A 22452-nucleotide genomic window follows, 5' to 3' on the forward strand; every position below is an offset into this window, starting at 1 on the left:
GTTTCTATGCATTTCCTATACTACTGATGCAGAGAGTTCATTGGCATTRGTAAGATCTCATACCCATCACACTTTGCCTCTGAAAAAAATAAATGTTAAGCCTAAAAACCAAAAAAGAAGTGAGCAGGGATGAGGGAGGATGATGGATGATGATATGGGTTTTCTATGTTCTGCATTTCAGATGGCAAAAAGTACTACTTAGTGGGACACTTACCCTGTGAAAAATGAACAGGTAGCTGTTTCATTTATGAAAATGTGGCTTGTTTTGGAACATCTGAAACAATTCAGTTTTAATATAAAGAAAAATGAACTGCCAAAGGCTGAATGCATAAAGCTAGGACTGGACAATAAATCTGTCAACACAAATACCTCCAAGGAATAAAAATGTGCACTATGGCTCAGCAGCAACCTTCTCTGGTCTGATCTGCACCAAAAGCAGCTAGCAAATTTTCAGACATGCTTCTGTCTCATGAGGACAGGAGATCACATGTGGGGCATTTTACACTGCATGTTTCAAATTAAGTATGACCTTCAACAACCCCCCAAGAAAATTACCCCCACAGGCCCATCTATGAACCCTGCAGCCACCAAGTGAGTATCACAAGCGGAGATAAAGTGGGCTAAGAGGCTGCTCATYTGGGTTTCCTGACATGCCTGCAGAAGCAGATGCTCTGCAACACGGATGCTTTGTGCTTGCTGAGACACAGTATCGGAAGCTAAAACAAGATCTCCCAAGGGAAAACCACAGTGCAATAACTTGCCCCTGAGCTACTGTTAACTCCAGACTTGGTAGTTGTGAATTTAACAGAGACCTCCACAAGAAGTGATTTCAGCTTGAAAGTACAATTAAGCAAGCGTTACTTTTGGAGCAAATAAAACTGAAAATGCATTAAGRTCTGGTCACCTCACCTTTCTCCAGCCCTGCAGAATTTCATCACAGTCAGCAACTTCCTGGCAATACAGGTCAGGTTAAATTTCACTAAACTGATGGTTTCAAATACTACCTTTCAGCACAGAGATTTTTGAAAAAAATCACTAAGCTCCTCTATAGCCATAATAATAATTTTAGGCATTTAGAAACATAGGACATGTTTCTGTTCACAGAGTTCAGCAAGTTTGCTCAGGAATTAATGTTTGTGCATGATTTTGAGCAAGGCTATGCACAGAAGAAATTGCAACCTGCAATACAAAAGCATAATGGGGAGAGCTCAGAAACACAGAAGAAAATTCAGGCAGCCTGGAAGTGGCCAGAACATGGTACCAGTGCGAGGAGCAAAGAGGAACAGTGCTAGAAGAATAGGCAGCAATGACCTTTTTGGGCCATTCTTGGTCATTTCTCCTTTCTGCAGGAAACTAGGATCTTTGCCCAAATACTGAAATATAGAGAATTAAATCAGAGATACTTGCCTCCATCTGCAGTTATTCTCCCAAATAAAGCAACCTGAAGACTCATAGTTTAAAATGTAATCTAACAACCCTGGTTTTAGAGGGGAGGGAGGGGAAGTAGCAGTTTTATATGGAAGGGCTGCCAGGTAAGATGCAGTAAAAAGACATTCCAGCTTATCACAAGATGGTATTTTACTAGAGAGCTTTTCACCACACATATATACATACATAGTCACATATCAAAAAATTCCTCCCAAACTTTCAAAGTTGGGAAGACATTTATAGCAATAACAAATGAAGGTTGCTGGCCACATGCCTCCCTGCTTTGTGATTTATACAGATTGAAAGATGTGGAAATCACAGTGCAGGGTGGGTGGTGAAGCTTAGCCAAGTCTGGTTTTCCTAAACAAAGAAAGAACCAAATGCAACAGCAGGTCTTGTAATCCTTGCTGGCCTGCCCAGCTGTAGGTTCTTCAGAGCCAAGAGTCTTCTCCAAGCCATGCACCAACCTAAATTTAACTTAGAAGTCATCAAAACCTAGAGGAAAAACATCCTTTCCTCTCCCTCACTCTCTTTATTCTACCCCTGACAAGTTTTTGAAGTGAATGCAGTTCTTGTTGATCTCTTCAGCCTAGCTCAATACTGGTGAGCTCATCACACAGGCAGGAAGGACAGTGCTGGGCACCGGCGGCTTGCTGCTGCTCTGAACCTAAGCTCCTTAACACCTTACCAGTAAAAAAGGTCCTTGTACTAGTCCTTTATTCAYGGAAGAGGAGCTGCACAGACAGTAACAGGTTCTTCTGACCCTTTCCAAGCCCAATTCAGCAGCTCTATTTATTCATCTTCTGCTACACCAAAGCCATTCCACAGGGTTGGTCACGTGCATGCTATGGACATCTACAGACAATCAGCCAAGCAGCTGACCATAAGAGATTACTGCAACCACTAMAGACATCAGTTTGACTCCTACCATATGGAAGTGAAAAGCTGCATTTCAGCCATAATCTCTCTTACGGGGTGTGCTCAGTATTTTAGTAGGCAGACGGGGTCCAAATACAGCTTTCCTCCTAGAGCACCCTTTGATGACTCCTTGCTTACCTCAGTTCTTCAATTTTTACCCAGCAGCACATTAACAGAATATGAAGAGAATCTATATCTCAAATCTTGCCTGCTCTCTTCTCCCAACTATATCACATCACGAAATATAGGATATTACTTTGCCTTACAAGCTTTGCCTCAACACAGCAGAATTTTACAGCTTCAGAGTTTGACTGTTTCCTCCTCATCCATGAAAAGAGGGTTCATTTTTTAAAAGCTACTACCCATTTGAAGGAGTCTGATCTTTAAAATAAACAATCACCAAGATGAATAGAGCTCAACAGATTCCATCAACATAGAACAAAGATSCTTTTTTTTTTTATACTCCAGGGAATTACAACTGCAGAACACGGCTGGAAGAGAGACGTCTCAGATTTGAGACAAAATGACAGTGTTGTTCTCTCACCCTCCCCGCATCACTTGTTGTTCCAGCTACTGGAAGTTCCCCCTCCCTTCAACACAGCTAMCACAAAGCGTCAGGCTCTGAGGACAGGTCTCCCACAAGGGAGCATGGAAGAGCTGCAGAAGGATAGAGAGACTCCATCTCCCCTGGCAGCTGCACCCAGAATTAAAGTACACAAGTGCCCACAGGAAGGTTTAACAAAGCTATTGTGACAGCTCATACTTTAAACTCACTCATTTTCCTGAGAAAGTAGATGAAAACAAGCAAACAGGAGACCTGTACTTTCAGCATTCAATGGAAGGATCTTCACTGGAGTGAGCCTTTTTCAAACAAGCTTCACATGAAAGTATGGAGAAACTAAAGGCTTCATCTGCCCTAGAAAGCAGCACTTCTACCTCCATCAGGTTCCCAATCAGGTTCTCTTCCTTAGCACTCAGTTTCTTGGACATTTGAGACACTTCACAGGAGAGCACTTTCATTTCAATTGCACTATCAAGTATATCTGTCCAAGCAGAGAACATAGCAGAAAAAGAGCCCTGCAGTAAGGATTAAATGTTCACACCATGTTACATAACTGACAGGCATCTGAAGAGGAATTATGGGCAGAATATTATTGCCTACCAATCCTCTAGCACTGATAGAGCAATATGGAAAGTTCTCTCTTCCCACATATCAATGTCTACAACATCAAGCAATCTGTAACCACTTAAACTATTTGTCCACCTTTTCAGTCATCATTTTGCAGAGGTGCTGTACAATAAGAATCCTTCACTGCTCTCTTGCATTAACCTCCCAGAAAATGAGAGGAAAAAAGAAAACCAAATCCCTGAAGACGAATCCCTAACACCGCCCTATGCCTCTGGAACACAACGGTCAGAAGGCAGCGCACATGTCCCGTTTGCAAGCATTCACCTTCCATCCTTCAGACAGAAATTTCTTCAAGCAGCAGTGAAGCAGTTAGGTGGACTAAGGACAAATTAGTGGTATGCAGTGTTTTAATAAAGCAGCACAAGGAAATAAAACTGTTAGCTTTAAACTGGCATTATGAACTCACTCCAAGGTGCTGTAACAGAGATCATTTACAGGGTCTGAAACACAGGGATAGAAATGGTCAAGTTAAGATATCTTATGTTTGTGCAAAACCAAAATCTTTATTTTTGTCTAGTGAGAGGGTTTGTACTTCAGTTTGCAAAAAACTCAATCAAGCTATTTACACCTAATTCTTCTTTGCTCACTCACTTTCTTCATCTTGTTATTAAGGTGACAAGACAGGTACACACACACAAGTGCAATAAAATTGCCTGTGGGCTCTCCACCACCTCATATTACAGAAAATACTAAGACAAATTTCAGCATGTATTTTATTTAGAGATTTTCTCCTTCATTCACTCTTTATGAAGATAAATCATCAGCATATGAGATCCACTCAGTTACTGCTGGATGTTCATTGGATGAAATGCATTGCATCTTGCACAGTAGCAATTGCATATGTGAATGCTTGAATGCACTGCAGTATATACCTAGTGAATCTCAGACAACATATTTTAAATCCAGAAGGAATCTCCGCACATATAATCTAACTGCTTTCAATTTGGTTTTGCAAATAAATGAATTTGTCCCAAGCCATACAATAACCTAAGAGCTCATTTAGCACAAGGGTTTGCAGTTTCCAGTCAGTTCCTAGGGGACAACGTGCCCACTCCACAACAGTTTGTATGACATCTGTTTCTGGTTTCAGAGAGGTCAAAGACCAACTGGAGAACCTACCACAGAGAAAGAAAGAACTTACTAATAATRTCAAACCTTCCAGCAGCAAGGCAGAGGCAAAGAAAAAGAAAAAACAGATTTTCTGTTTGTATTTAATTCTAAAATTCTCCTTGTCTTCCAGACATCCCCTATGAGAATGGGTCATCAGCATATGAAATCCTATTCTGTTACAGCTGTGCAGTCACTGAACCGATTTCATTGCATCTTGCTCAGGTGCAATCGCAAACATGCATGCTTGAGCGCAACCTGGTATATACTTAGCAAACATTACAAACAAAGCGTCTTACACKCAGCTGTGGACATAGTTACAATTTTCAAGGACAAACTTTCAAAGTAGCAATCAAAAAAACACACGAATCTGGCTTTCGGATGTTACAATATTTCTAAAGCCTAGAAACTCCTGTCCCCTTTGCAACTGGTGGAAGTGCATCAAGTGGTAATTTATAAATACACCAGGGTCAAAAGCCGTCTGCCTAAGAGAAAAGTAAAATCAGTGCCATGCAACCCAACTTCTATACTTCTGCTTTTGAAGTCAGCTGGTAACAAAAGCAGTGTGTGCTAAGGCTCCATTCAGGCCACATGCTCCTTTAAAATTCAAGCAGCAAGTGCCCCAGAACACTATCAGCTCTTTCCACATCAGCGTATCGCCTTGGGTGCCAATTCTTCAAACACATGAAGCATACGTTTAACTCAATACATGGAAGTAAGCCTAGCAGAACCAGTGCAACCTGTGAACTGCATAAAATGCAGTCACGTTAYTGCTGGCAAGTTCAGTACACTTAATTTTCACATTAATATGCAAGCCATAAAATAATTTTTTGCTGCTTTTGAAAAAAAGAAACAAATCAACACTTTTTCTARCTCTTCTTTCATACACATCCCAGTGTGAAATGCCACCTGAAACAGGCCTACATGGACATGCAGGGTGCTGTTCAGCATCCAGTAACTGAATTKCTGGATTAGAGTTGGGATTGGTCTCCTTGTCACTCAGCCTGGGCATCTCACTGAAGYAGCAATGTGCAAAGGCGACATGCAGCAGCACTGCCTTCCCTTCACCTTGCAAAGCCTGGGCTCACCGGTGCACAATAACCCACACAGAATCAGGGTACAGCAACAGTAGATGCTGCCAACACACATGAATCACTCGCTGGCCCATAAAGTTGCCTTCAGCTGTGGGTCAGTGCTCCACCCTGTTAAAAACTCAGCAATAATCAGTCATGACAAGCTGCCCTGCTGGCCTCGCTGCCTGGAACATGCTTACTAGTCAGGTGTACTCCAGACAAGATCAGTGATGCACTCCACCCCTCCCATGTGTCTACTTCAGCCATGTCTGCTGTTTCAGAGATGGTTGCTGCAGTCAGAGCACACAGACTCTGCCATATCCACAAGGAAAATACAATTTGTAGGCTATCCCCTGAAAAACACTGTAACAAGCTAATGAGAAAAAGATACAATTGTTGGTGCTGAATATTGCCTTGCTTCATGGCTTCAAGAAGAGCCAACACAGCTTTTGTAGCAAGAAAACTGCCTTTCAGACCCAAGAAGTCTTTGAAGCCATTCATGGCAAAATCCATGAATGATGTATTAAGCCGGGATTTCTATAAGTGTTTTTGGTGAGGGAATACTTCAAAGCTCTAATGCAAACCAAGATACTGCTAGATACAAAGAAAGGCTTTCACATGGATTGATGACAGGTTAAAAGWATAGAAAATAAGATCAGAAATGGTCAGTTTTCACAATGACAAGTGGCTACCAGTGGAACTTCAGAGACTTGTGCTAGAGCCTCTGATATTACACACAAACACAAAGATCTCTAAAGAAATGGARCAGTGAGAGGACAGTGGGTTCTTAGCCGAATTCCAAAGGGTCTTATGATACCAAATGTCTGGACATGATGTCTCTAGCCACCACTAGTGATCGCTGTTGAAGATCAAATACTAGACTAGACAGACCTTTGGTGTTATTGCACACAGATAGTTTCATGCTCCTACGGTCTGTTAARATGGCACAACAAGTTGACTGATAATGAAGTTCTACAGGATGTTGACTCAGTGTCCACTGCAGTATTTATAATAAAGGCCCAGAAACCATGGTGTAGACATATAATTCAGGTAACAAAAATCAAAACTTCTTGCAGAGGTGTGGCACTTGAGTGATTCCCTACAGGCACCTCCGAGCACAACTTACTTGTCAACTTCTTCAAGCTCCTAGCAGTAGASCGGTTTCAGCTGGACGCCAAGGCAAGGGAAAGCGTAACCCCTTTTTAACACAACAGCATGCAAGAACACACTAAAGCAGTTGCAGCAGGCCGGCTCCTGTGCTGAGATTTGCTAATAATGGAAACTCATGGCATGCACTGCAGTGATCACATGTGCATCTATCTCATCTCCTGCAAGGCCACCAGCTCAGAGGGGAGAGAGGCATCTTTTCCTGTGCAGCAGGTAATTTGAATCATTACTCTGTGCAGAAGCAACAGAGTAACTTTGCAAGAGTTTTCTTTCCTGTTTGCCTGTTCACAGTTCCTGACTGTCTCAGTTCTGTAGGGATTTTAACTTCACAACAGGTAAACTATTTTTTTTTTTTAAACAGCATTTAAAAGATACATCAACTCTTCTTAGAAAACACAAGTCACGACCTAAGAATAGAAGCTTCAACAAATGTAGAAATGAAGAACAACTCATATGGACTGCACCAATGGCCACATGGGCTTAAAYGCATGGTCAGGAAGAGTTGCAAAGTTCAAGGACGTGTACTGCACCTCACTACAAAACATTAGGTAGTCTCCACTCACAGCACTTAAACTTCTTGTTCCTGAAAGACCTCTGCAGAGCAGTACTACAATGAGAAAATACAGGAGCTGCTGTTGCTGCAAGCAGAGACTCTGCCAGGCATGGAAAGCATCTGAGGATACACCAGGCTTAAGAGTCCTACATAAGCCTAAACAAGCATTACAAAGAAGCTACATCATGTCTACTAAAATCAAGGAAGTTACTGAGACCGGTTCCACAAAAGCCCCACCATAAAAGAAACTGAAAAGATTAAACAGGTTTTATGCATTTCATAATACTCCAGATGATCAGGATTCATTTACAAAAAGGATCAATGSCAAAAAAATGCTTGGTTTGCTCATTTTGAAGCTGATCAAGCTTTCACATTCAGACCAGCACTTTTCCACATGTTCACAAATGAGATATTTTCCTAACAAAATTAAGGAAAAGGAAAGAAATCTAGGTATACTTCCTTTTTTTAAAAAAAAAAAAAGAGAGAAAGAAAAGAAAAGAAAATACAGAGAAGCATGATGCTCCTTTATTAAGCTTCTTTAGGTTAAGGAGTGACAAAAACCCACACAAAAATTCACACAAGTTACTGTAAATTCTTGTCGACAATGATTTCTTTTTAGACCAGCTAGGATATGAACGGTTTTAGAAACAGGAGGAAGTGATAACCTGAAAGAAAACTGGTCTCAGCTGGAAAAGTCCTGGATCAACACAGCCAAGAAAGGAGGGAAAAAAGCGTTTAGAGCAATGCTTAYGGTTTACCATGAAATTAACAATTAAGCGAGCATCCAGAAGATCCCAGGTAGAGATTTAAGGATTACATGGGTATGCTCTTTGCACTGGCATATCACAGGACATCTCTCATCGACCAGAAACTCCCACTCTTAATCCACTTAAAGTCAATTTCCTGGAAGTCTTTAGGTAAAAATGGGAGAGTTTTAGTTCCATGATATTTTTGCATGCTCCACTCGTTAATTAGACATGGGAAATTAGGTCCAGATGCTACTGCCAATACAACTTCTGTCAGAGAGAGAAGGTGTTTAACGATGCCACCAAGAAAGATAAGGATGATAATGTAAACATTTCCACCAGGCAGATTTGCTGACACAGATATACAGTGTAATCTTTGTAACCCAGGTCAGTCCATAACAAGACAGGGCATCAGTCCAACACAACAAGGTGTAGTGGGGAAAAGGAGGCATGAGAAGACCAAGYGATTTTCCCATGGTTTATAGGAAGAGCTGGTCAAAGCTGGAAACTAGAATCATACTTCCTGAAACACAGGTTTAGTGCCTGAGCTACAAGACAGTCTACTTTTCACAGGAAGGCAYGTACTTACTAAGAATGTCATTAAATCCACCTCAGGAACATCCACAAAAAACAAACAAAAAAAATCCACACTGCCGTGGGGTTTATTGTTTCCAAGGAAGAAGGGGAAGAGAGTGTTTGCATAACTAAACATAAATCCCATGCACATACAAAGAAAAATTAGCGGTGAATAGCATCCAGGGGATAAYGTAAAAGGAGAAGTCAGGAAACAAAGAGGACAGAGGCAGCAAAAAATGCATAAAGTAACCTGTTTGCCAATTAACAGCTGATTGATTTCAACCAGACCCAATATTTATTTCCCTTCAACTAGTTTACAATCAGTAACACTCTTACCAGGTGCTTTCTTGCCTGTTTGTGATTAAAGGTCTTGTTCATCAACAGAGACAAGTTCTGCCCTCATCCATCTGYACATACCCAGTTCCTGTTCCCTTCTACAAGACTTCCCTTGTTCCACAGCAGTTTCAGATCAGCCCAGATGGAGCAAAAAAATTAAAAAATCATTTTGAGGGTGGAAATTTAACAGGCAAACATCTGTAACTGTTTTCTTGTGGAAAGAGGGAATTATTGGGCTTTTAAGRGAAACAAAAAGCAATATAAGCCTGGATACAGAAGGGCTACAGCTGAAAGCATGGAGAATGGGGRGAAACATGTAAAATATTATTGTATACAACCAGAAAAACACTCCTCTGAGACTTTCAAAGCATTTTCACAGAGAGATGGAGGAAAGGTTTATCCTGCTTTCAGGATAAYACAGAGAAGACAGACAAAGAAAGATAGAGGAGAAGACTCAGCAAAAAGAACATGCTTAATCCTATTAAAATTAATGAGATTTCAGCCTGGTCTCCACACAAAAGTTGTACTGGTTTAGCTTAAGTGGATTTAAGCACAGCTTTAAAGCGGTGCAAATTCTCCCCAAGCTAAGCAAACATAAAACTACCCTAAATGTGTACACAAAATTCAATGCAAATATTTATTCATTTCATCAAATTACATTTTCTCCCTCYTCCTCCCYGCCCCACCTCAAAGCAAGCTTAAAACCAGTGCACCTCTCTCAGACGTATGTGCTCACACAGTTTAAAAACTGCTTCTATAGCAGTTCAGCAAAGCCTGGCACCAAGTCAGCTGGACGCCAGGAAAGGCAACCCCAACACCATCCTCCTCCACAAGGTGCAGAGATGCATCTYGTGTCTACCCAGCCAGGTGAATCCTCACTGTTAGGCCTTGTACTACACAGTAGTACACCTAAAGGGCTCAGTAAGGACTGTGGTCTCTTTCTGCCCAACTTGGCATGCATACACAGACRTACTCCCTGATCTCAATCAAGTTAAAGTAGACAAATGTATTGGGTCTGTGGCAGGGGTGGACAGTCCCTCCCATTTAGGAGGGGAAGGAAGAAGGAAGAGCAGCAGCAGGACTCCGACTTGCATCACTTCGTGCAACCCACAGGGACTGCCATACTGCTGCCTCACTGCAATACACACATACCTGAAAGGCAACGGCAAGAGGTTTATCATTAGCAGAAGCAGTGATGGTTGTGAARAGGGCTTGTTGAATGTCTTAAGAAAGGAAGGGGGCAGGGGAAAGAGGTCCTTTGGCACAGGTAATCTCCCCTGCCTTTTCTGTAAAGTTAGGGAATAAAGAAACTAGCTGTGAGGGTTGGCCAATTACAAAAATCAAAGGAAGTCAGACGCAAAATAAGTTCAAAGTCAGCAATAAGCAACAGCAAGCCAAGGCAGGTAACACAGTCCTCCTCAGCCACATCTACTAAGAGCAGAGCACAGCTCAGGCATCCTTTACAGGACACAGGCTCAGCTAACACCCCTCAAAGGTCGGAGCTGTATTAAAGTACAGAGATAAATGGAGCTTATGACTACAACTAGCACCGGCTGTCTAGATCCAACTTCCTTTCCAGATGGAGGATCATACCCAAACCTCAGCTGGTTCCTCAGATAGATGTGATGAGATGTGCCACTGGACTACAAAGTCCCACCACACATATCAGGTATGGTCCAGCAGGCTGCAAACTGCCCATCCCTCCAGTGCAGAAGAAGCAGGATCTTCTCCATCTTCTCTCTGACAGTGACACTGAGTGACAAAGACATCGATCCAACAGTATAAAAACTGCATTTTCTGCCACTGCTCCTCAAACTCTTTGCCCCTGCACTTCATTTTTTCCTGCTGCAAATTACCTAAAAAGCTATAGCTAACTCCTTAGGCCAAACAGGAGAGCACCCTTCAGATTCAGCTATCACAATAGCGTAGAATAATTCCCATACTTCATTAAACAATCTTCTCAGCTGCTTACCTGGCTAGGATAGTACAGAGGTTGTCAGTCTAAGGGGGAAAAGTTAAATGTAGACTTTGTCAAAAAGATGAAGTGGAAGCATCCCAGCCTGGCTTGCTTGGCACTTCAGTATGAGAACCAAACTGAGAATTTGYATTTGGCGCTCTGCCTTGTTCCTTCCTTTACACCACATTGTCCTACCAGAACAATGAATAAAGAAGAAAGTGCTCAATGTACTTTGCAAGTGCTCAACAAGTTTTCATTTGAACTGAGAGGAAAGAACGCGATGGAAAAGCCAGTCTCACACACTGTCTTTTATTCCACGCATAGTCCATTACGCAATGTGCATTCAGAGACTGGTTCTCCCACCATGGCAATGCAGCCATGGCCGAGGTGGTAGGAGCTACGGCACAGCAGTGCATTTCAACRCCATTCCACCAGACGACACCGCACAGCATCAGCTCAGTGCCAGTGTAGCAACACCTCTGGTTCGGAGCACTGAGAATGCATGATCTGATCTCTGAAGCATTGYTACCAACGGCAAAGAAAAACAAAGCCAGCAAAGGGGACAGAAGACCGCCAGAACTTTTGGAAGCTATGCTGGAATTTTCTCCAGTCATTTTTGGATGCAAATCATTTCAGTGATAATTGCAATAGAAACAAAGCAATGCTATCAGCTAAACACGGAGTTTCCAAGAACAAGCCTAAAGAACTGAAGGAGGAAGCCAGGCAGCACAAGAACAAGCAGTTAAGTACTAGCTCCTCTCTACATACCAATGAGGTGAAAACATAGTTTCACTGAACATTAAAACCCACTTTTGTAGTTCCTGACACCTGCTTATGCTGACAGGGCCTGGATTAACGGTTCAGAGGAACATACCGTAATGGGAGGAAGGAAAAAAAAGAAGAGTGTATTTTTAAGTTAGAACATTGTTCTGATCCAGCCCACCACACCACCAAACAGCACTGAATACATCACAAGCAGAGATGCAGGAACTTCTGAAGTCACAGCAAATTTGTTGGGGAACAATATGCTCACTGATTAAAGGTYACAAAAAAAAAAGAAAGATGGTGACATAGCCAAAACCACAGCTCATAAATTTGTGACTCTCAGCAAGAAAAAGCCACCCTGGGACCCTTACTTTGATGCAGACAGTCCTTAAGAGAGGAGGCCTCTGCAACACACTGAAGATGCAGCATTTCATCCAGAAAAGGGCAACTTATCACAGCGACCTTCTTGCAGGTCAGCAGCAGTCAAAAGCTACAGGAACCGAGACTGATGTTTCCAATGTATACAGCTAGCTTCTACCTGCATTCATTTTCAGCCTTGCTACTGTCCCTGCAGAGCCAGTAACACACTTACACTTCAGCARTCAAACTCGCCAGCTTTACGAGCTYCACTGATTCCCATGAGTCTGATTCACAGAAAGGAAATAGTAACTTCAGCCCAAGGGAACAACATTTACAGAAGGAATTAATTTATTATAAGCACTTGCAAACTCCATACACTCCAAAGCAAAAGGTCTAAAGGAACATCACAGCTTACCTTTAGAAGTTTTGTTGGCTTCTCAGCCAACAAGGTCAACAGTCCTTTAGGAGTTATTCTAGACTCAGACTGGCTGGGCATTATTGACAGAGTGGATATGACAAAGATTTGCACCTGCGGGTGGACTGGGAGCTGGGAAGGGAAGCAAACACACTAAGCTAGAGCACACAGATGGCATCCAGCAACAGCACGTGCAATAGCGATACTGCCTTTCCCGCTCTTCACCTGCTGCCCCTTCCCAAGCCCCATGAGAGAAAGCATACCTGCTCCTCAGCCACAGCAGGCTGGCAGGAGGACAGTAACTGCAAAGTTCAGCCTGCAGCTAGAGTATTGCAGCTTTTCCCTGACTATCCGTACTGTTGTGAACCATTTTCTCGTACAGAATTACCTCTCATTGGCCCCATGTTTATGGTTTAGAGTCACAGATCTTTAAAGGTAGGAGGAAGAAAAAAGCCATAGAGATCATCTAGCTTGGCTTCCTGTGCAGCCCGAGCCATGGAGTTTCACCCAGCAATTAGTCAGTGGGTATGGGGGTATATCTTACCCACCACACAAATGAATTCTGCTCCAGTTGTATGTTAATAGGGATGAACATCTCTTTCAGAAAGACATCTGATCTTGATTTAAATACTTCAAAGGGCAGACACTCAGATGGTGTAGACTGCCATTGCTGTGCAAGGGAGCTGTAACAATTCACAGCAGCTGAGGATCTGCATGCAAGCACTGGCTAATTGACCACTTTCTCCCTTCAGCTTTCCCAGTGCATACTTGCTCTGGCTATCAGAAGTTTGTATCAAATGTAAAGCAACAATTAAAGGGGAAGGATAAAGCGAGAACAGACGCAAGCAGTATCTGAACACATTCACAAGTGGTGCCCAGCTCTGGGAGCAGGCCTCCAATTTAGTAACACGTCAGAGCAGGAGTTGAGTGTGGCTGTTTACCATATCCATGCAGATTAGGGCTGTGAGAAAATACACRTGCAAGACACCCCTCCACCTGTGTCATTGCTCAGAACAATAAGCATACCACTGCTCCAAGCCCAGCTCATGCACATCAACCAAGATGAAGCAGCAGATGAATACACCTGCTCCTCTGGTTGTGAGTGCACAGTGGAATAACAGGTTCATTCCTCTCATGTCCAGCTCTCCCATAATATATCACTGTAAATRCAGTGGCATAAATTCCTGCTGGATCTGCTCTATAGAGCTTTCAATATATTTAATGGTTTCAAGTGTGGATGACATTATACAGAACGTGCTCAGTTGAACACTATGGTTTTACTTGGTGTCAGAGCGATCGGAGATGCCAGCAAAATTGTATGCTTAAAGCTTCAYGGAGAAAAGTTTTGTCTCTGCCTTTGTAAAATAAAAAGAAGYAAGAAAAACTATCTAAACAAATAAAGTCTTCCCAATTCCTTCAGGCATTTCTTAGACATTTCTAAGACRCATTGCTTAAAACACAAGCATCTCCATTCCTAGATGTCCCTGCAACTGTTTCCCTTGAAAAGGTAGTCAGTACAGTTGTTACATTTAAAAGTGCACATGCCCTATAATCCAGGTTATGCAGTCAGAGATTATAAATGCATTATCAGGCCTTCAACATGGATGCTTTTCATCACTGAAGCTTGAGATCTCATCTGCAAATTACTTCCATTGCCTTTGAAAAGTCTGTGCCAGGAGACTTAATTTAGAAGGCAAAGGCTGCAGGTCGCATTTCAATAGCAGATAACCAGATGCAAAATCTGTTTTCTGGCAGATGGTTTTTGTAAGTCCAGCAGGGAATTTACAATTAAAATAAAAAAATGAAGATGTCTGCACCAATGTGTTAAGATGCATGTAGCCTGAAACTTCCCTCAGAAAAACACAGAAGAGGTGYATTTTTTAAACTAGAGTCAAGCAGCAGACATGCAAAGCAAACACCTTAATCTACTATAGACGTGAAGTCTAATAAAAATGGACAGATCACTTGTAAAGCTGCCATTACTATGTAATGGAGCACATTAACATATAGAGTAATGGATGATTACAGTGGATAAAGTATGATTAGAACAGAAATACAAGTATTTGTGATAGATGCGCACTAGGTGATCAAATGCTTCCTATAGCTTAATTTTCAAAGCTGCTTAACAGCCACAAAACTGCCAAGAGTCAAAGGGACAGCAAATACTCAGTGTCCCTGAGTTTACCTCTCTCAGCAAGGCAGTAACTTAGCTCAAGGTGAGGAGTTAGTATTTCTGTAGGGAGAAAGGGTTGGTTCCTCCAGGAAGCAGTCAGTTAACTCACTTTATCAGGAAGCAGGAGTGCTCTTGCATGGTCAAGCCTGGCAGGGATTCATTCAGCTACCACACGGGACATCAAGGCACCTTACTTGAAAGGTTCCCGAGACAGGGCTTTTCTTTGCCAATCCTAGAAGAGAAAGTTTGGGAGAGAGTAGAGGCAGATGTTGAAGGATTCACTGAATCTACCAGAACAGGAACCACACGACAGTCCCCACAAGGTGCTAATACTGCAGAGCTTGATTAGAGAACAGTATTTATTGGAATCCAGCTGCACGTCCACGGCAGCACAATCGCAGTCAACTAATCTACTGAAAACCTTTACTTTGGGTATGATAAGATGAAAAGTATCTGTACAATATCATGCAAATTGGGACATCTTTTACAAGGGTAAACTCAATATTATACTCTCTAAACTATGTATTTAGACACAAGCAGTTTTTATTGTTTTTAAACACATGCAAAGTCTTTTGTAGGCGTGATCTGCTACAGACACCATAGTTTGAGAGTGATCTATAACAAAGTAAAAGAAATAAAATTCACTGTAAAACTAACAGGTACCTTGAACAGCAAAAGCCACAGCTAGGAGTAAAGCTAGATGAACTTCTGTTTATGAGCTATGTATTACCAACRCAGAGCTTCTCCTAAAAAAAGATTTCCTTTACGTGCAACTTCAGACCTCCAGCACGCACCGACTGTCAGGTACTCCTAGAAACGCGTCCTACTGCTGCCAGCCCGCTGGGCCCTGCAAACAGGCGCTAAAGCGGTTACGCTGCAGGCAGCGCGGCTAAGGATTCCCCCAAAATAAAACCACCCACACGCGCACGTCGCACTGCACCGCGGGCAGGAACGCGCGAGGGCAAGACGCCGCCACTCCGGCACTGGCTCGGGGTCACCGGCAGCGCTGCTCGGCGGGGGGAAACCTGCCACGTCCCGCGAGACCGGGCCGGGCCGCGACGCTTCGCTCCCACCGCCCGCTGCTCCCCCACTCAAAACTTCCCGGGACACGGGGCCCGCCGCCGCCCGCTGCCGCCGCCCGCGCTCACAACGCGGGGGCGCCCTGCCAAGAGCGGCCCCCGGGCGGAGCGGGAGAGGCGCTTACCCCGGCGGCGGCGGCGGCAGCCGCACGCCCGGTGCTGGCGCGGCCCGCAGGGAGGAGAGCGGCCGCGCAGCGCCCCGCCACATGCCACGGCCGCGCGCCGCCCCCGGGCCCGCCCCCCGCCGCCGCTGGTTGGCCCGCCCGCCTCCCGCCCCGCCCCGGACACGCCCTCCCCTCCTCCCCGCGCTCCGAGCCCCGCCCCCTCCCGCCGCGCCGGAGGCGGGGCGTCCCCGTGCGCAGAGCGGCGCGCTCAGCCCCGCGCCCCGGAAATACCGACGCGGCGGGGAGGAGGGGGGGGGCAGCCTGGCGGAAGTGGCGTGCGCCGCGGGGGCGGAGCTTGAGGTGAAYGGGGAGGGCGGTGCCTGGGGGCGCCCCAAGCCCCACCCCCCCGGCAGGAGCCGTTGGAGCACGTCACCAACGGCSGCCGCCGCCGCCGCGGTGGGGGGGAGGGTCGCGTCCGCGCAGGGCTCTTACCGCTTTATTTTTCTACAGCCTGCGGACAGGTTAAATAGCTCACCTCAGTCTCGCTACTTCACAGCACTTCAGACACTACTGAGATCCTCCTTACTTGCGGGAGAATCTSTTCGCTGTCACTATGTGTAAATGACCCGAGACGGGGCCTTGAGGTTCCTGATGTTCAGCACCACTCAGTCTAAGATAYGCTGGGCAGTTCTTGGAAGGCGAAAAGGCGTAGTCAGATGAGGGCGCTTCTCTCTCCTTAAGGTCGTTTAATCATAGCAGAACACACAAGGTAATGGCTTCTTGCTGCCAAGGCCTGCCAGCGATAGATGCCCTAGTTAAGCACAAATTACCAAATACTCCACTCTAACCCAGACATAACTTTTCTCACATAATCCTTAAACTATGCGAATCTGGTTTAGTAGACCTAATCCATGGCAACAGCACTGTTTAAATGGAGAGTGCTGCTGAATTAAACAGCATGAATCAGCTCCTTATTGACTATTTTGCTGTTTTTAATGAATTTACTTCATGCTGCCTCTGTTTCTACCAAAAGTTTGCACACCACCTATCTACAGCTGCTTTGGTGTATAATTGGGCAAAACGCTAGCAGCAGTGGAGCTTCAAGCCTTTCATGCACTGTCATGAACTGCTGTGTATATATGCATRCATATACAGATCCATATGCCATTTTATGTATACACACACGTATACATATATGTACGTATGTTGTCTGAGCAGGATTCTGAAGCAGGGGGCCTGACTTCAGGAAATGCTATAACATGTGGGACTTTAGGACTTTAAGCCAGAAGACTTCAAGCCCTAGAGGCCCGTTTTAGAACAAGCATGTCATCTCCTGCATTCAGCTCCAGAGGGTTATTTGCAGATGGCCAAAGGGACAAGTCTTCGAGGTGTAGCAAACACCTTTGGGCACACATGCATAGTCCATATTATGAGATGCTTTATATAGTGATGGTGACATCAAAGAGGTGAAGAAGAAGCCCTTGTCACCTCAGATCACATAAGGATTTCAGCTGCTACTGCTAGTCTGGCCATAGATGAAAGTGATGCTGAAATCATTCACACATTCCTATGTAATTTTAGAACACAAATTTGCTTTTAGAAATGAGCAATGAGGAGGAGGCAGAGCTGATATCCTGCAATGACAGTTAATTAAAAGTAGAAAAAAATGGAGAGCTGGTCAGCATTACATAGTAAGACCTTAATTTAAAGTGTGTGTGTCTGTATTTATCTGTCTATATATCAAATCAATATATCATTCCATCATTCATGTAAGATAGTGACATCTACTGGAGTATTCCCCCCCTCCTTCCCAGAGAAGGGGGGAAGGAAGGGAGAAGCTGCACAGTTCAAGAGAATTAGAAGAGACAGCTGAAAGGGGCGGAAGGATTGTGTACAGTAGGACAGATTATCTGACAGGACCAAGCACAACAACACAGCAAATAATGTAAGCAAGCAGGAGGGCAGATGGCCCTAAGGGTCAGGGTAGTGGGGAACAAGCACATGCCTGGGGAAAAAGGTTGCAGGAGAAAAAAAATGAAAATATGTATGGAAAAGCCCAGGTGTGAAACTGAAGTCTGGGAAAAATACAGGTACTGGGAAGAACTGAGATCAAGCAAACAAAGAGAATGTAATGGCACAAAAGCACCCTTCTCACCTCTTTCTCTATGATGCACAGGGAGCGTCTGTCGTTCATGCTGTTCCCCTTTGAATAGCCCAAAGGGCATTATTTTGAAATGTGYTTACAGATCTTTGCAACTCTACATGCCTCCTGTGAAAAGCTGGGGTGATAAGACATGCTGGCAATAGCAGGTTTTCATAGAATATAAATGAGGGCTAAACCAATGTTGATCTTTCAGTTGGTTTGTATTTATTCTAAATTGTCAAGAGAGCAGAGATTATGGGATGTAATGAAATGCCATCAAAGGGGATTGGGCTGGAGGTGCAGTAAAGGAGATTTTAGGATATTGGTTTAAACAGAAATGGCTCCAGTAAACTTAAGCTATGTCCCAGACATTAACCCCTTCAGGGATTTTGCACTGCCTGAGCTGGACACCAAAAGGCAAATCTGTGTTTAAGAAACACTACATTTCTGTTTTAAGAACCGATGGTGATTAGAAGACAGAATATTGCTCTTCTGGGCTATTCAAATAAACCTAGCCCGTGGATGCAATGCCAGGACCAGTCACGTTACTCCTGTTACATTTAAGAAAAGGTGTAACTAAGTCCCTTAAAACAAGTGGAAGGTTGAACCTCCCAGCCCTGTGTYGTAATGACATTTTTACTTAAGTGGCAAAACAGGCCCTCACCCTGATAGGGGAGAGCTGGGGAGAAAGCTGTTCTCCTGTCTCCCTAGAAGCACAAGAATCCATCTCCCTGACTCGGTGTGCAGTAGTTACAATTTACTGTAACTTGCTATGGGCCAGATTCACCTCTGCTGTAACTCCAGTCAAATTAAACCAAGAGCCTATTTAGCCCACTATCTTTTTTTTCATAATCTTTTCACAGAGGACAGGCCTCAGCCAACTCTCAGGCTGCAATTAGGGAAGAGTCTGGACAGAACTGTTGACAATATGTTTGCAGAGTACTAAATACCATTGAATATGTTCTGTAAATATTTACACTTGGAGGAAGAGATTTRTTCTTTGCATAGTTTGCATGTTGGCATCTGCTGGGCTGAATAAATTACTAATAAAAAATCACATTATGAAAAAGACCATGCTGGTTCTTTAGGGCTATTTCATTAAAGACTATGAGGTAATAAGGAAGTACATTGCTTGAGAATTACACTGTATGCAAAATTTTAGTACTGGAATATGCACCATTGCTGTATGGAACTGCAGCACGCACTGCAGGAGTATAGATTTTCCTAGCAAGGAATGCTGGGCTCAGACAAAGAGCATTTTTGTTGGGGAAAACAGTCTTACCTGCAGCCAACTATACGATGGCTCACTTAGGCATGACAGTCTTGAAGGGACACAGTTCATTGCTTGTGTTGTATCTTGCACGGCCCCTAAATCCAGTCCCTCCAAATCACGACTGTTGCCAACTCTTCCAACTTTGAGTGTTTTATGAACCTTCTGGCTTTCTGAACCAAGATACTGCAAGAGAATCTCAGCTATCATTTGAAAATGGCCTCAGTGTGAAGAAAGGTCTGAAAATGTGAAGCAAGTGCCCCTAGAAGTAGAGACACCAGAAAGCAAATCTCAACTTCAGTGAGTTAAGCTCCTCATATATGAGCACTGGAGTCCCTATCCACTGACAGCAGTCATTTAGAAATCAGATTTCATAATTAATATTCCAAATACTCTTCATGAATTTATTTTTGAGCCTAGATTCTCATGTAACATCACAATTGTAGCAGTGTGCATCAAATTAAGGAACTGGTCACAGGACAGAGCATCTAATTAGTTGTATTTTGTGTCACTATAAAGAACTGAATGCATACAAACAGCTAAAAATGATTGGCTCTATACATCCACTAAAGGTTACTACCATAGATACAACATTACTCACAACCCATCAGGATACTCCAGTATGTTCAGACTCGTACAGCTGTCCCACTGGCACCATTTTACTGCAGCTTCATCATGAAAAATGGATAGCACGCTCAGCCAGAAATCCTGCCTCTCTGAAGCCATGGGAATCCCTGAAGGACAAATTAAACATACATTAATTTCTCATAGCTAAGAAGCAGCATGAAAGATATTTCTAGCAGTGCATTATAGACATATATTGTAACTGACACCATGGCACAACTGATTATAACATCCTGTACTTAACTCACTTTCTCATTACTGGCAAGTATTGACTCCTAGTGCAACTACTAGCTAGGTTTTTTCTCCTGACATCTTCTTCGAAGAATAGACCCTTGGCAGAGTCAAAGAGAAAGTTAGTGCTGAGGACAGAACGAACCTGGGACTGAAGATAGCCACAGGCTGTACAAGAGATAAGGCAGAAAGGAGGCACCAACAAACCATTAAGGCAAGGCCCAGGCAGCAGGGAGCCCAAGATGTGGTCACAGCTACATCTTGTTGTTGGCTGAAGCCAACAGGAAGTGTTTGGGCTGTGGTACAAGGCAGAAAGCAGCTCAGAAGTCTCTAACCACAGTCCCATGAYGTTACCTTGCTACCACATTGTAATGTGGAAAATCACCACGGCGAATACGAGTGTATTGTTCATCCATGGCAAACACAACACCCATGGGATGCCTAGGTGGCAGCTCAGCCATAGCTAATCCCTAGGCTGTATTCAGTGGCTATACTSCATTGATGTGGCCTGACCTACACTCCAGTAGGGAAGTGGGAACACCATATATCACAGGGACATATAATCAAACCAGAACTGGAGCCTACAGTACAAATCCCTTCAAATTTCCCGAAGAAGGAGGCCCAGTATGAGTTCCTGGGTTGTTCTAATGTTTGAATTCTAACATTTGGCTCCAAAACTAGAAGGAAAGGGGGAGCATATGCTATTTTCCACTTCTGGTTTGTAATGTCCATATTGATTTTGTAGAAGCACGTAGATGGACCCATTGTGACAGATACTGTACATGTACAAAATAAGAGCTGGTCCTTACTCCTAAAGCATTTACCCCGAAGACAATCAGACAGCCTTCATCTTCACTAATGGGGGTGGAGAAAGGAGATGTTTTAAATGTGTTAATTGATGGATTTTCTCTAAGGGAAAACTAAACACATGCTTTGACTGGCTAATACAGTCAAACTTGCCTTGTCCACACTAAGATTTTAAGCACATCTCTCCTTCTGGCATAGATACGACCATACAGAGGAGTAGAAGGGTTGGGAGAAAAACAGAGAAGTGCCATGCCAGGGACATAGCTAAAAATCTCTTAAGAACTGCTGTTGACCTGGTTTCGGCTCTGCTGTGTTTAGCTCTTCCATGGGGATTTCTGAATGCTTTGCACTGGCAGCTTCCCTTTTTGAAGGGTAGCCCAAACTGATGCAAAGGGTGTATTTGGGAATAAGAGGCAGTTCCTTCAGAAAACAAAGCTGGAAAAGCAACAGACACAAGAATCTAAAGAGCAGAAAAACTGTTGTTGAGCTGAGTTGAAGGTAACAGGGAATCACCAGCCAGAGGGAAAAATGAAAAAAATGTAATGAGAACAGTCACCAAATTGCATGTTTGCCTAGAGCCATGCTGGGAGGAGTTTTGACCTGAGGATTAAAGAGTACTTAAAAAATAATAACCTGGAAACCTGAGCACATACGCTTTGTGCTGTAAACAGGGTTTGTCCTGCTTTGAGGATATCAGTCACAATAAGGAATCAAATTCAAGTGCCACCTTCCCATCAAATAGGGAGCAGACTTTGCACCATACCTGATTCCCCGAGTGCAATGTATTCAAGTCAAATATGATGTTTCCTGCTTCAAACATCCTTCTCCCTCCCTCCCTCCTCCTCACTCCACACACACTACAAAACAGGACCTTGATCCCATGCCAAGAACACCTGAAGATTATGGGCAGCTGAAGCCAGAGCTGACTGAATGCTGCGCAAACAGTGCTGTAATTTTTTTATTATTTTTTCAGTTGCTCCGTGTGCAGGCATTGGATTTGCCAATGAATTTTGCATTGTTTTTTTCTTCTGCTCACTGCCTCAACAGTAGCATTCATTGAACCATCAACCTCCTGCCCTTAGACAGGCAGAGAATAAAGAGACTGTAGCTACTTACATAACTCAAAGAAACAAAGATGATTACAGCAATGCCTGGCAGTGCTGCTGTCAGACACGTGTCTAATGGCATATCTGTGAGACACCATTCTTCCCACCAGGGTTTATAGCTCGTATATTAAAACATGAGGTGAACAGAAACTTGTCACGAATGAACTCAGCCTGGAACAGAAGTATTTCTGGTTTGTTTTGCTCAAAAAAAAGTTAGTTATTTTAAAATAAGCCTTTTGACTGGATTCAGACAAGTCCTGAGACTTCCCTAGGTAGGGACAGATACTATTATTAACAAGCCATCAAACAGTCTGTACTTGCAGAT

General features: G+C 43.5%; 1 protein-coding gene across 4 annotated transcripts in view; it reads right to left on the reverse strand.

The window, feature by feature from the left end:
* The window catches only part of CUNH11orf24 (chromosome unknown C11orf24 homolog), a 37125-nt gene extending 20385 nt beyond the window's left edge, over positions 1-16740 (reverse strand). The window contains exons 1-3 of one of the 4 annotated variants that reach the window (XM_085298445.1): positions 16482-16740; positions 14873-14995; positions 12591-12722 (exon numbers count right to left, since the gene is read on the reverse strand). In XM_085298445.1, the coding sequence (XP_085154571.1) occupies positions 12591-12671 (81 nt within the window). In that variant the 5' untranslated portion in view covers positions 12672-12722; positions 14873-14995; positions 16482-16740. Of the gene's footprint in view, positions 1-12590; positions 12723-14872; positions 14996-15426; positions 15608-15967; positions 16047-16481 lie in introns of those variants that run through there. The other 3 variants (XM_085298444.1, XM_085298446.1, XM_085298447.1) reach the window with 3 other exon arrangements.
* Between the last annotated feature and the right edge of the window lie 5712 nt (positions 16741-22452).

Source organism: Rhea americana, unplaced genomic scaffold (assembly GCF_003343005.1).
Source record: "Rhea americana isolate MKP2758 unplaced genomic scaffold, rheAme1 scaffold_139, whole genome shotgun sequence".
In the NCBI taxonomy this organism is placed as follows: Eukaryota; Metazoa; Chordata; class Aves; order Rheiformes; family Rheidae; genus Rhea; species Rhea americana.